General features: G+C 34.5%; 1 protein-coding gene across 1 annotated transcript in view; it reads right to left on the minus strand.

The window, feature by feature from the left end:
* LOC127987422 (voltage-dependent T-type calcium channel subunit alpha-1H-like) overlaps positions 1-14,850 on the minus strand; it is a 59,903-nt gene that overhangs the window by 27,429 nt on the left and 17,624 nt on the right. The window contains exons 5-11 of the mRNA XM_052589777.1: positions 10,790-11,102; positions 10,081-10,173; positions 8,451-9,108; positions 5,529-5,878; positions 3,617-3,768; positions 3,350-3,535; positions 1,747-1,864 (exon numbers count right to left, since the gene is read on the minus strand). Coding sequence (XP_052445737.1) covers positions 1,747-1,864; positions 3,350-3,535; positions 3,617-3,768; positions 5,529-5,878; positions 8,451-9,108; positions 10,081-10,173; positions 10,790-11,102 — 1,870 coding nt within the window. The remainder of the gene's footprint in view (positions 1-1,746; positions 1,865-3,349; positions 3,536-3,616; positions 3,769-5,528; positions 5,879-8,450; positions 9,109-10,080; positions 10,174-10,789; positions 11,103-14,850) is intronic.

Here is a 14,850-nt window from a genome sequence, read left to right on the forward strand (position 1 = left end):
TTAACTATGACTTTTGCCTCAATTAACTCCTTATTTGCTGCTTATTAATAGTTTATAAGGTAGTTGTTAAGTTTAGGGTATTGGGTAGGATTATGGATGTCATGCATTATATGTACTTTATAAGCACTAATAAACAGCTTATATGTTAATAATAGACATGCTAATAAGCAACTAGTTATTAGTGTGAATTGGACCCTATACTAAAGTGTTACCGATAATTCTTATTCTTATTTTTTGTTGAAATAAAAAAGGCAATGTTTATCTAGCTTAAAAATTTATTTTCTTTAAAAAGACACATTATTTCAACTTAATATAAATATTTAAATATGATACAATAATATAAAAAAACTAATTAGCACAAGCAAAGTAGCAAATTATTTATATTTACACTAACTACGAGGTATTTTATGGGTATTATTACAAAGAAAGAAAATATCACTTTAGTATAGGGTCCAATTCACACTAATAAGTAGTTGCTTATTAGCATCTCTATTATTAACATATTGGCTGTTTATTATTCCTTATAAAGTACTTATAATGCATGACATCCATAATCCTACCCAATACCCTAAACTTAACAAATAAGGAGTTAATTGAGGCAAAAGTCATAGTTAATGGTTAGTTAATAGTGAGAATTGGACCCTAAAATAAAGTGTGACAAAATCATCATTGTTAGTTTAAACAAGTAAAACAAATGAAACCTTTTTTTTTATTGGCTCATTTCAAATTCAACTTGCAAATGTGAAGAAACTCTGTTTAGTTTGTTTTCCCTTTACTCCAGCACATTTCACACAGGCATCACAACAGAACCTGAACTCATCTCTGCATCTTCCTGCAGACTGATTTAGAACAGAAGAAAAACAGCAGGTTCAGTCTGGAGTTTATATTCTGCGTACAAACCCGCACACACACACACACACCGACAGAAATAGAGATTAGGGAAATTAAAGGCTCCCGGTGCTGAAGAAACCCTGACTCCGATGGCTTCCCTCAGGGTCTGGAGTTAATACAGCATCATATCAGTATTTGCACAAGTGTCACCCCAGTGACCTCATCACACTACCCAATACCGCAGGGAAAGGGCTGATGACCTCATCGTGTCAGCAATAATAATATGGGGCAGGTTTTGATGACCTCAGCAATTTCAACTCTGACAGTAGAAGTTTAAATAATCCCAGTCTTAAAAGTAAGACTGACACACACACAAACACATACATTCATATACAGCAAGCCTGAGCCATTGCCGAATAGACAGAAATGACCGCAAGAGGATTTTAGCAATTTTAGCCATATTATATAATGATATATAACAGATTGCAGAACACAAATATGTTCTCTTAAATACTTTACAAACAATAAAATAACAAATAATTTAAATACGCATAAATATAAATGTACACCATCAAAATAGCTGTATTTTACTCTGACGTGCAAGGATTTGTTACTTTATTTAAGGGAGGTTAAATACCCACAATCCCTTGTCTCAGCATTTTTGCTAAATGCTGCTGTTCCTACATTGAGGAGTGTGTATTTAATCAAAACTTGTCTCTAAAGACTAAAAATGCTATTTCTAGACTTTAAATGAATAAAAGCCTCTGTAAGATTTTAATAAGTTCAACCATCAGTTTAGTGACCTACAAAGTTGTTGACTAATGTTAACTCTACCTGAAGTATTTATACCTTTCTTAAAAGAGAATATAACATCCATATATTGCTTATAAAAGAGTTTAGGGACAATCTTCTGACCTGGAACACGGTGACGATGGCCCAGAGGAGTGAGTCAAAGTTCTTCCTATCTGACACAGTATCTCCATTCTCCAAACGCAGAGTAAACTTACACCCAAACAGATGCATTCCCAATATACTAAAACACAGAAGACAAGGGAAAGGGAGAGAGATTAAAAAAGTTGCAAAAACAAAACATATTCTTACAATTAAATGTAAGAATATCATTCCTAGGTGACAGTGACATTTGTGTCCATCTAACAACTAATATAATTGATTTAATACAGAAATGTAGTCATTATTTAAAAGATTAGAAATTGTTTATTGTGTAAAACAAAATAATTTTTACACAAGATCATTGTGTTTTTGGAAACACTTTAGTTTGGGGACCAATTCTCGTTATTGACTGGTTGCTTATTTAGCATGCATATTAGCATATTGGCTATTCATTAATAATTATAAACCACATATTAATGCCTTATTCTACATGACCATATTCTACATTCCTTAATTCTACCCAATGCTTAAACTACCTTACTAACAATTAATGAACAGTAATTAGGAGTTTATCGAGGCAAATGTTGTAGTTAACAGTTAGTGAGAATCGGTCCCCAAACTTAGTAATTTTTCAACATTTTTCATTTGAATTTCAGACAATTTTCATTCATCTGTAATACATTTTAAGGTCTAATAGAAATGTTTCTTAAAACTACTACCTAAAATACTAATATGTGCTTGTTATGGAGGAAATGAACCATAATGACGAGGCACACTGAAGCTGAATGAATATTATTATGATTATTTAACGAAAACCATAAAAAATATACAATTAATTCTTTGAAATAAAATTAGATATAAAAAACAAGCATATTCTTACTTTATAAACCTTATTTTATTTCAGCTACTGTAGATGTCAAGACAACATTTCTCATTTTTTAAGTACTAAAATAAATAAAACTAAAATTAATTAAATTAAAAACTAAACAACTTTATAACAACTATATATAACACTAAAAGATACAACAAAATTACTAAAACTTTCAAATAAAAAAACAAAACAGTAAATACACACAAAAAAATTCTCATTCAAAATATTATCAAAAACTATAATCGTATATCAGTATATAAAGTAACACTGATACCTGGGTATTATGACATAATGTAAGTACCCTGATGGTCACAGTTTATTTTAGGGTCCAATTCTCACTATTAACTAACCATTAACTATGACTTTTGTCTCAATTAACTCCTTATTTGCTGCTTATTAATAGTTTATAAGGTAGTTGTTAAGTTTAGGGTATTGGGTAGGATTATGGATGTCATGCATTATATGTTCTTTATAAGCACTAATAAACAGCCAATATATTAATAATAGACATGCTAATAAGCAACTAGTTATTAGTGTGAATTGGACCCTATACTAAAGTGTTACCACGCTGATTAGTATTGGATTGATATAATAAAATAATGTTGTGCTTAGAAAGTTCACCTTCTCGAGTTCATATTCCTTCTACTGAAACTATACTAAAAATCTCTGAAAACAAAACGGGAGCTGAAACCTTATAACACATATGCTCTACATACAGTACGACTGGTTCTTGTATGGAGGTACTTTTATACAAACCTAAAGATGAAGATGAAGAGCATCAGCAGCATGCAGAATGTGGCCACATTGTCCATGGTCTTCATCAGTACCACCAGCTGCCTGCGCAGAGCTGGGAGGAACCGCACCAGCTTTAGTACCCTGAGCAAACGAAACGTCCGCAGAACTGAAAACCCTCCATCCGACTGTCCAACGATCTCACACACACTGTAGAAAACACCAGACAGAACTGTGGTCAAAATACACAGTATTTATAACGAATTTAAAGCAAACAGAATAGCACAGAACCTGATTATAACGATGATCCCATCAAATATGTTGTAAAGATTGCTGATGTAGCCGTACAGACCACAGGCCAAAATCTTCAGGAGCATCTCTAATGCAAACAAACTAGTGAAGACAATATTACTGATCTCCAACACATCTGTCAGCTCCTCCGGCTAAAAGAAAGAAGGAGAATATACAATATTACTAATGTGTCATAATAACAGGCAACCAATGTATATTTGTGTGAACATGTACTGTAGGCACAACAAGCCATGTAATCTGAGATATTATTCAATCTGTAACACATAAGCTCATAGCATAAACGTAAACAAAAGCTAAACTACAGTGTTGTTACTGTCATGACATTATATTTATGCTTCTTCTCTCCATGTGGCTTTATTTCTTGCAGAAGACGAGCAGGCGAGCGCTGTTATTAACCGTGTCTACTGTAATGTAAATAATCATTTCCCTGGCAACAGTGTGAATGTCTTCTGCCTCAAACCGGTTAATCTCAGACTCCCTCTCAGTCTCACACAGACACACTAATCCTGACAAAGGGGGTTAATTAAATGCAATATGAGCCACAAACATGCATCAAATCGCATTGCAAACACAGCGCTGGGGGATCATGTTGTTTTACACTGAGTGACACAAGGGCATTTATTTCTGTATGTAAAAGCAAAAAACAGAAACTAAAAATTTTTATTGCTTAAAGTCACCAATTAATATTACAGGAGATTAACTAAGGGACACATTATGTTTCAATCAGGTATCAACTTTGTTGTGCATGTTTATATAAATAATTTGTATATATATTAATAATTAAGTACTTAATCCATTTGAATTAGGAAAACATGAATAGTTTTTTGGTCACATACAGGATGCACAGGTTTGGATCCAAAATGACATTAGCACATTTCATTGGAAGCATTATTATTATTTTTTTATCTAACATCATTCATCCTTTTAATGGAATAATTTAAAGGGATACTCCACCCCAAAATTAAATTCTGTCATTAATCACTTACCCCCATGTCGTTCCAAACCCGTAAAAGCTTTGTTCGTCTTCGGAACACAATATAAGATATTTTGGATGAAAAGCGGGAAACCTCTCCTCTGTGTCTCTCCACATCACTCAAACTGTGTCAGCTGCGTCACAAGGATGCGCTGTTTTCTTTCAAATCAAAGCATAACTACACATAGAAACAGTGCATCCATGTGGCGCGGCAGACACCGAAAAGCATTGGCAGTTTGAGTGATGTGGAGAGACACAGAGGAGACTGTTGACAAAGGAATTGTTGAATAAATAATTTTTTTTGAATTGTTGAAACCGTTACGGTTGAACTACTGAAGGCAGATGGAGTATTCTGATGACGTCTTTCATACTTTTCTGGACTTAGAAAAGTATGACACTGACAGTTTAACTTACTTGGCAGTCTATGAGGCAGTCACAAGCCTCCCGGTTTTCATCCAAAACATCTTATATTGTGTTCCGAAGACGAACAAAGCATTTATGGGTTTAGAACAACATGGGGGTAAGTGATTAATGACAAAATCTTTAGTTTGGGGTGGAGTATTCCTTTAATTACTCACCTAAATCTTAGTCCTCAGTTTCAAGTAGAAAAATCTTTAGTAAAACATAACATTTCCCTTTAAACATTATTATTAATAATAATAATGATCTAGTGTTTTAGTGTTGTTGCACTAAAAATAATGAATAAGCTATTGTAGAGTACTATATTAAATAATAATAATAATAATAATAATAATATATCTGAGCACAGTTTGTGAAATGTTGAGATCTATTTTAAAATATGGGATTACTAGATTAGCAGGATTCTTCTCCATTTAATCTCACTAGTGTAATAGAAACAACTCAAATGCTAATTAATCTAATTTGTGATTGGTGTATAAATGAGTGCATTGTTTTCACCTGCTCATGGTACTCCACTCCCATGCTGAGTGTATTAATAAGGATTGCTATCATTATCCCTCTGTTGAAGTACTTGCTGTCCACAATCCGCCTCAAAATGGTTCTGGCATAATGTACACACATACACACACAATTCTCATGCCCGGACCCCTTTTCTCCCACATCCTGGTTTCTTTTGCTCTGTTCTGAGCTGACATCTGGCCCCTGTTTCTCTCGGTCCGATTCAGTGTTAGAGTCGCAATTAACACCGTCAACTTCCTGGGCGCAAATTGGGCAGGAGGATGACTCTGAAGACACCAGCCCAACCCTGCTGTCCACACACACATTTGAGGATGTGCCCGAATACACACCTGCAGTGAAGGACAACATTATTTAATATTACCTATAGAGAGGCTGGGTCTACACGTCTCAAAAACTAACTCCAATTAAAACAAATGCTAATTTTTCCTATATCTCTATACAGAGACTGACTGTCAAAAATAAATCAACTCCAATTCTATAGCTTGCTTCCTAATCTAAAGTAATTTGTCTAAACCGGGTATTTTGTATTATGAATATTGCTGGCTGTGGCAAATTCTAAGACCCTTTGGATAAAAAGTGTCTGCTAAATGCATAAATGTATATATGTAAAATGTTAATGTTCACTGCAGTAAATATTTTGACAGCTAGCCCCAGCCTCCAGTAATGAATTGAATACAGTTTATAACATTTGCTTTGTTAATAGCGATTGATACTGTCTTTTTTTCATAATCAGTGCAAAGTCTGTCTACACCTGCCTCTTGAGACCCATCTATTGTGTCTGAGCTTCAATTATACCCTACATAAAATTCACTCATATTTATTATTCACATAGTAGTTGATCATTTTAAACAGATGGTATACTAGGACACCAATCCCAGTCATAAAGGTATCTGTACACAATTCTGTAAGTAATTTAATAATTAGGCACCAATTCTTTAATCACTCTAAAGGGATTTATAGAGATTTTATAGTTTTCAGTATTAAATAAAATCCAAATTCTGTAATAAATGTAATAAATTAAATTGTAAAACATTAAAAAAATGTATTACAAAGTAAGGATTTTCTTGTTAATTTATCCTGTTGTCAATCATGCCCTGACAGTCCTGTCCATATTGTCTCGGTTTTCATGTTTCTTTGTTTGTTTTGTGTCTAAGCACATGGTTCTGTCTTTGTTTGTTTCTGCCACGTGCTCCTCTTGTCCCACCTACTTGTTACCCCTGGTCACGCCACCTTGTTTAGCCCTTGTCTACTTGATTGTTTTCACCTGATCCTCATGTGTACTGCTCTATATATTGGGTTCTCTTTCCTTGTGTTTCTGCTGGTTAGTTTTTGGTGTTTACCTGTTTCTTGGGCCAGAATTTATCCTATTGATCTTGCTCAAGATATTTTTTTGATTTCTTCTCTAGTTATTCTATATCCTCGGTTCCTTTTTGGCCTTCTAGTTCTTGTTTTTTTTTGTTTGTGTACATCCTAATCTAGTTTTTGTTTTCTTTTTGATTTAGGTTTTCATTTACTGTTTTTAAGATTGCAGTTCCTTTTTGGATCCTGGATTTTTGTTTTTACACTGACTTATTCCTTTGGATAGCTTATTTATTTTGCCTTTTGTTCACTGTTTTCAATTGTCTGTGTCGTCTTGTTTTCGTTTATTGTCCCGTCTTGCCCACACTCAGATTGGCCACTGAACCCCACTGCCTGGAAGCAGCTCACGTGTCAAGTCTCGTGAGTCTCTACCTGGCGACTAGACTGGTGACATTTAAGTTTCACTTGAAGCTAGGGGTTTCTTGTATCTCCTCTGGAGCTGCCTCCTCTGTGCTTGAGCTCGTGGTCATCTCGGACAGTCTTGGTGGTCATCCCTCCTGCCCGTATTGTTGTCTGCCCTGCCTATCTGTTTGAACTGTTTCACTGCAAATTCCCCCAGCTGTTCCAGTCTACGTTTTAATAAAATACCCTTGTCTGCTCATTCTGCATTTGCGTCTCATTTCTTGCAGATCCCTGACATTGTCTTTTTTTTTTGTGTGTGTGTTACAACCCTTTGATATGTTTTCCATTGGGATAATTTAGGTTTCAATTGTTAGTTTTAAATATTTTCAAGGTTCCTATTGGAATTTCTAATGGCTGCTGACATTCAAACCACACCGCTGTTGCTTGCCAAAAAAGGCAAAGTTTGATTTGTTCAAAGGGCAACCTGACCATAAACTGCAAGCTAAAATTTTATATCTATTAAATGTAGCTGCACAGAAGTGTGGGCGAGGATGTACTTTACCCACAAGATGCTGAGACAAATCAAAGTTATGAATGCATTTTGACTAAAATGCTGAAAAGATCCCAAGATTTCCTCACCAGGTAATTTCAGGCAAAAGTCAAGAGGCACAAAATAATGACTGGACAGAGTGTGTGTTTGTGTAGACGGTTCCCTCGATTCAATTTGGAATTATTAGGGCATGTCAAGTGCGCAAATCCAAGAAAAAAAAAAAAGGAATTCCATTATCTATGTTATTAGGTTTCATTAAAACCCAGAGACAGAATTTTCTTTTAATCCACAAACCCAAAGTCAAATTTGAAACATGACAGCAGGGCCAAAAACATTTCTGTTTTTGCATAGAGATTGCCATATTTCATGTAATATGCTTTATGTACAGTGGCCCTAATAATAATTTGTACCTTTAAGCCATAATTAATATACAATACATTTTATTTTGTTAGTCCATTTAAGACATTCTACTAATTATAACTAAAGCAGGTATTAGTAAACTGTTAGGGTTTGTAGAATAAGTTGACATGCACTTGCAGAGTTACTTAGTATAATTTCTTAAGTGGCATTCAAACTTTATTCAAAAATAAAGTGTTACTTTAATATGTAATTGTATTAGATAACAAAATTCTGCTTATCTATGTTCTTACCGTGCTGCAACTTGTAAGTATCTTGGTATCCACTGCAAACAGAAATCTTCCTGCTATTCAGTCCATGACGGAAAGCCGGTGCTTTGACTCCACCTGTCAAATGTGAGCGAGTATGTGAGTTTGTGTATAGTTTAGAGGGCAGGATGGTGGGATAGTTCATAGCGAGCCTCAAACCCTTTAAATTCTGTAGTGCAAGTGGAAGCGATGGAGTCTTTTTGGAACTCTGAGCATCTCTGTCGAGTTGAAGAGTTTTCATTTCTATGCCATTACTGATATAATGTTGATGCCGATGAGGATGATGATAATGCAGCATACAGTATTGGGTCGGACTCATTTTTGTCCCATTGTCACTCCAATATCTTTTAGTCCCACCCACTGAGAGGGAGCTGCTGGGATTGGCCACACCACTGTGACTCTTGTGGCATAATTCACCATAGAGACGTGCGGCCTGACGGCAAAGTTTACGACAAACGTGGACGAGGTATTTCAGCATTTCTTCGTAACAGGATCCTGGTTCGGTCAGGCTAGCTAAGGTGGATTCGTTACTAAGGAAACGTGCCCGCTGCTCCTGCATCAGCTGGTTCTCACGTTGTTTGGTCTCGGAGAACTGTGTTGCTATGACGACCAGGCACAGGTTGATCATGAAGAAGGAGCCTACCTGTGGACAAAACAAGATATGAGTATATAAACAGAGAAAACAACAGTCCAAAAACATTGCAAGAATACAAAATGCATGGAATACTGATGTTCTGTAACTGGGTATTCATGCATACTGTCTTTCACGACCTTGAATTTTCTTCAGTCTTTCTAATCCATACAATTGAGATTTGCATGACACTTTATGAACACTAAACTGTAAAAATGTATCTAAAAATACATCTTCCACTACCGTTCAAAAGTTTGGGGTAAGTGATTTTTTTCTTCAAAACTTTCCACTTTACTTTTCACAAATACATAATGCATCACAACTGTTTTCAAGTTGAAGAAATGTTTCTTTAGCAGCAAATAAGCATGTAAGAATGATTTCTGAAGGATCATGTGACACTGAATACTGGAGTTATGAAAATTCAGCTTGGCATCACCAAAGTAAATATATTTTGAAATATGAAAACAGTTTTTTTTTATAATATTTCATCGAGTTTCTGATTTATACTGTATTTTTGATTAAATAAACACATACTTGGTGAACAAAAGATGCTTTTTTCTAAAACAACAAAAAATCGTACCATCCCCAAACTTGGAACGGTAGTGTAAGTTTAAGCATAGGTAGTTTTAATGGGTATTTTCTAATTTCCACAATTATAGACTTAAAAAGACATTAAATATGTACTTTGAAGGTCTAAGATTGTATAAAAAGTATGATTCTCTCCTTAGAAATCCAGTACATTAGTGTAGTACTGCAGTAAGTTTCTTAAGTACAAGCATTCATTTTCAATACTGCTCAATTACAAATTCTCTGAATTTTCATTTCTCTAAGTAGTTATCAAGAATAATTATACGAGTAAATTACACCACTGATGATAGCAAAAAAAAAAAAAAAAGCACTGCCATGAAACTAATGAAAGCAGAGACTCCAGCAGAGGTTAAAAGAGAGGAAGATGTATGAGTTAGTTAAGTACTGCGCACTTACAATGATAAGAAAGATGAAATAGATGAAGTTGTAAAAGGAATGCGCATCCATGACATAGTACATGATATCCACCCATCCCTCTAAAGTGATGACCTGATGAGAAAACACAAACAAGATTACCCAGGTTACAATATCCAACATTCACGTAATGCTTAAGATACAGCACTTTAAAGTGCCTAAATACATAGGACACTTTCACATATTGTGCACATGGCTTCCACAAAACTAGGTCAGGAAACTCTATAGAATGATAAACGCATGCTGTGGTTAGTCGGAAACCTGATAAATGTCCGTGTCCATCCAGAATCAGATTACTAAAGAATATGATAAATATTGTTGCCCTAAAGATTAGATTAAAATGGAACATGATAAAACTTGATTTCCTAGGACAGGTAAGTTGGTTACTGATGTAAGAGGATTCGCTCTTGCTGTAGCCCCTGGCAACCATTCACTTCATTTTCAGACTCTGAAAGTGTCTCACAGGGGATAAGTGAGGATAAAAAAAATAAATAAAAAATACAATAATGGCAACAGCCAGACTGAATATATATACTCAGCGAAAATGTTAATTAACAACTTGGAGCGGATCTCTAACACAAATTCATCCGAGTAGAAAACAATTTGAATTCCTGACCTGCCTTCCGAATTTTTGTTTTTTTACTTATTCATTCAATACTCTTTTCACTGACTCACAAACACACGCACACACCTGAAAGATAGCAATCCAAGCATATCCAATGTTGTCGAAGTTGATAGCCCCATTATGCGGATTGTGTTCGCTTGCACTGCAGTGGTTGTAATACAAGTTCCAGTTTACACATCCATGATGAAGAGGATCTTTGAAAACAAGATCTGTGACATTATCAGCCGTGAGTACACAATCAGCCCCTCCAACTCTGCGTTTGGGGATGCTGGAGCAGTGCAGCATTCCGTTTTCACGAGTGGTGGAGCAAATGAAGGGGATGTCATCTGCTTCGTCCAGTCGGTAGTATTCACTCACAGACTCTGAAACATTATACAGCCTGCAGAGAGACCATATGCAGTAAGTTAGGTAGAGACACATGAATTGTGCGGTTTTATTAGCAAAAAAAAAAAAAAAAAGTATAAATATATATATATATATATATATATATATATATATATAGATGCAAATATGGATTTTAAATCTATTAATATGTGTTTAAAATAAGGTGGACTAAGATAAATAACTACATTAGAAGTTTTTTTGTTGTTAGTTCATGTTAACTAATGTTAACAAATAGAATCTTACTATCAAGTGTTAACAAAAATGTACACGTTTTACATTTCATTTCTCCTTTTAGTTTAATTTTAGCTAAAGTTAAAAAAGAATAAGTGAAAACTAAAGCTAAAAACTACAATACAACTGAACAGACATTTAAAAAAAAACAAAGCAGCTTTTTTGTGTGTGATGCATTATTTTGATTGGATTTTGAATGAATAGATACTGTATTATGCTACAATTGTATTGGAAGGACTGTTTCATGGCACAATCACAATTGTTTCGAATCACAATAATTTTTTAACTGGCACATATGCTAGATCAGTGATCCTCAAATCTGGCTCGTGAGATCCAGTTTCCTGCAAAGTTTAGCTCTAACCCTAATCAAACACGCATGAGTTTGCTAATCAGTGTCTTAAGGATCATTAAAAAATCACAGGCAGGTGTGTTTAATTAGAGTCAGAGCTAAACTCTGCAGGAAACTGGATCTCGCGAGCCAGATTTGAAGATCACTGTGCTAGATAAAGCATGATCTAACATAAAATTAAACTGGCATGACAAGTAGCGAGCTTTAAACACATCAATCATAATTTTTTAAAGAGTGATTTTGTCTTTTCCACCTCAGAGGTTTTGAATTTTTTGGCTGCATCTTACAATTTACATCATGCATATTTTCTGTTGGATTGAGATTCACATTCACTGTAATAAAAACTGATTTTAATGATTCATTTCACTCATTATTTATTTATTAGAAGCAATTTCAACATTCATTGTCTCATATAATATTTAGTTCGACATAATGAGGTTTATTTATTTCTCTGATTGTATATAATTTATTCATTTGCTTTATTTATTTATTATTAATAGACCGCCTATTAATTTAAAGCTGTACATCCTTAAGAAAAAAAAATTATAATAAGACTGATGGACCTTTGTGACTGATGTTTACCTGTCATGTGGGGGCTAGGGATGAACTCAATTGCAGACAGGATGCACAAAACACAGGGTTTAATGATAACAAAAAGGGGAAAACAATGACTAGGGCAAAGACAAGATGATTTAACAATACTAGAAACAAGCAATAAACAAAATACTCTTAACACAGGACTCTGACTACAGGTAAACACTCACAGGAAATACAACAACTCTTCAAAGTGAGACAATGAGTAGCAAAGTGTAACACTTTAACATGTAACAATATATCAAAATGAACCGCACAAGACAGTGAACACTAGGGGATATAAATAGGAAGACTAATGAAGACACAACAGGTGGCACAGGTAAGGCAATAATGAACAAACTAGGATAACAAGGGGGCGGGGCAAGGGAAACGAGACAACACAAGCACATGACCCAAAGACAAGGCCCTGTGCTTGTACACAAAACACGGGCCTGTCATGATCCTGCCTCAAGACTAGAAGAAAATCAGGACATGAAGGCAGAACCATGACAGTACCTTTTATTACTGCACTGAACTCAAAACAGAATGCTAATTTACTTGACATTTAATATTTGCAAATTGCAATGCATTGTATAAAACGTTTGATTTAGAGTTCAAAGCCTAAAGCTTCTGTGTTCCTGTCACAGAAATGTAACCAATTCATATCCCATTCAAAACAATTGTGACTGTGTAATTAAACTGTCCTTCCAATACAATTATAGATAGAAATTCATTAACAGCAATTTATCTGATGTTAAATTATATACTAATAAAACACTAATATCCATCAGTTCTTTACATGACAGATTCAAACCATCATAAATGGTCCTGTTTTAAAACACACCAATCAAAATATTTCAAATGCTTCAAGCCATTAATCACTCATCATGGAATACATTAGTTGTATTTTACTTGTAAATTAATATAAAAACTGCTGAAATACGTTCAGATTTGCACTCATTACAGTAGCACTACGCTGTAAAACTTACTGAAACATTTACGGTACAAATTACAGCAAGTTTCTATGTGAACATGGAAAGATCCTCTATATTTTTATATGAAGTTTCTATTTTTCATTGTAGCAGCGTAATAGGCTTAAGACTCCTCTGACTAATGCTAACAGAAGCATCCCTCAATCACCACCTCAAAGCTACATAATAATGTGTGATAGTGTGGAGCAGTTTGTTCTCTGCGCATTTACAAACCGTTTGAGCCAAGCACACTTCTACTTTAATCTGTCTCACATCCTTCTTATTAAACTGAGAGAGCCAGAGGAGCTTAAAGCTGCTCTATTAGGTAATCACATCATCTGCAAACATGTTTATATGAGGTTTTAAGAAAGGATGTTGAAGAGAATGGCCTGATAACTGGCTCATATGTTGCTTACCATATCTGAAACTTAGCTGCATACTTGCACTGCATTAAAATTTCAATTTGCTTTCAGAGCCTAAAGCTGCCAAGTTCATTTAACAGAAATGCATCCAATTTAAGTCCAACCCAAAACAATCCTAAATGTCCTCTGGAACAGTCCTTCCAATGCAATTATATTAAAAGAAATTCTGCTTATTCAATTAATTTGCTGTTAAATTATACACTAATTAATACAAATACACAGCACTAAATATATCTATCGAAATCTGAGAAATGGCCCATGTATTAGTTAATTCATCAGAAACTCTTTTTGTACTTTTATTTTTTCGTCAAATCATGCAACATAAATTTTAACTAGATTCATACCCCCCCCCCCCCAAAACAAAAAAACCAAACACACAATATTGAGCTACAACTGAATATATTTTCAACTGCAGATTTTAAGCCAGTGCATTCAGAGGGCCTGGATCCAAACCAGAACATTTGTCAGTTCTAGTCTTGCAGCCTTTGAGATAAAAATTCCCTCTTGTTTTGCGAGCTCTTGCGCTGAATGCATTACACAGATAATTTGCAGTTTAATAAAGGTCTGATAGAAATGAGAAAGAATTTACTTTACAAGTTCTGTATTTAATACATTCACAGTGATATATTTTGGAGGATTGAAAGATGGACGGGTGGAGGACACTAATATGACTACTTTTCTTTATTTAATTATGTTTATAAAATTCCTGAGAATCTTGTTGAAAGAAAGAAAGAAAGAAAGAGAGAAAGAAAGAAAGAAAGAAAGAAAGAAAGAAAGAAAGCTTTTATAAAGTCTTTACATCAAATTGCATTGTCTTGAAATGGTAATTAGTCAGCATAGTCATTTTTCTTTGTTAAAAAGTAATTATTTTTAATTATTACAAAAATTAATTTACAAAGAAGTGCACTCCTTATGAAAGTGTCAAATCATGTGGGCAACAGAACTAGCTGCAAGCTCCAAAAATAATAAGCAGATGTGCAAACAGACAAAATTGCACATCTCACGGGATTCCCTTGCACAGAAAGGCATTTTCACACCTTAAAAAGGTGTAATATGACTGTCAATTTCTGTAGTTGTGCTGCAAGCCATGGTAAACATTAATTAACTAGGTCATTCTCTGAAACGGGTGCCTTTTCAAGTTTTACAAGGGAATTTAAAAGTAAATATGTAAACCATTTTGGTAACACTTTATTTTAA

Source organism: Carassius gibelio, chromosome A1, assembly GCF_023724105.1.
Source record: "Carassius gibelio isolate Cgi1373 ecotype wild population from Czech Republic chromosome A1, carGib1.2-hapl.c, whole genome shotgun sequence".
Taxonomy (NCBI): Eukaryota; Metazoa; Chordata; class Actinopteri; order Cypriniformes; family Cyprinidae; genus Carassius; species Carassius gibelio.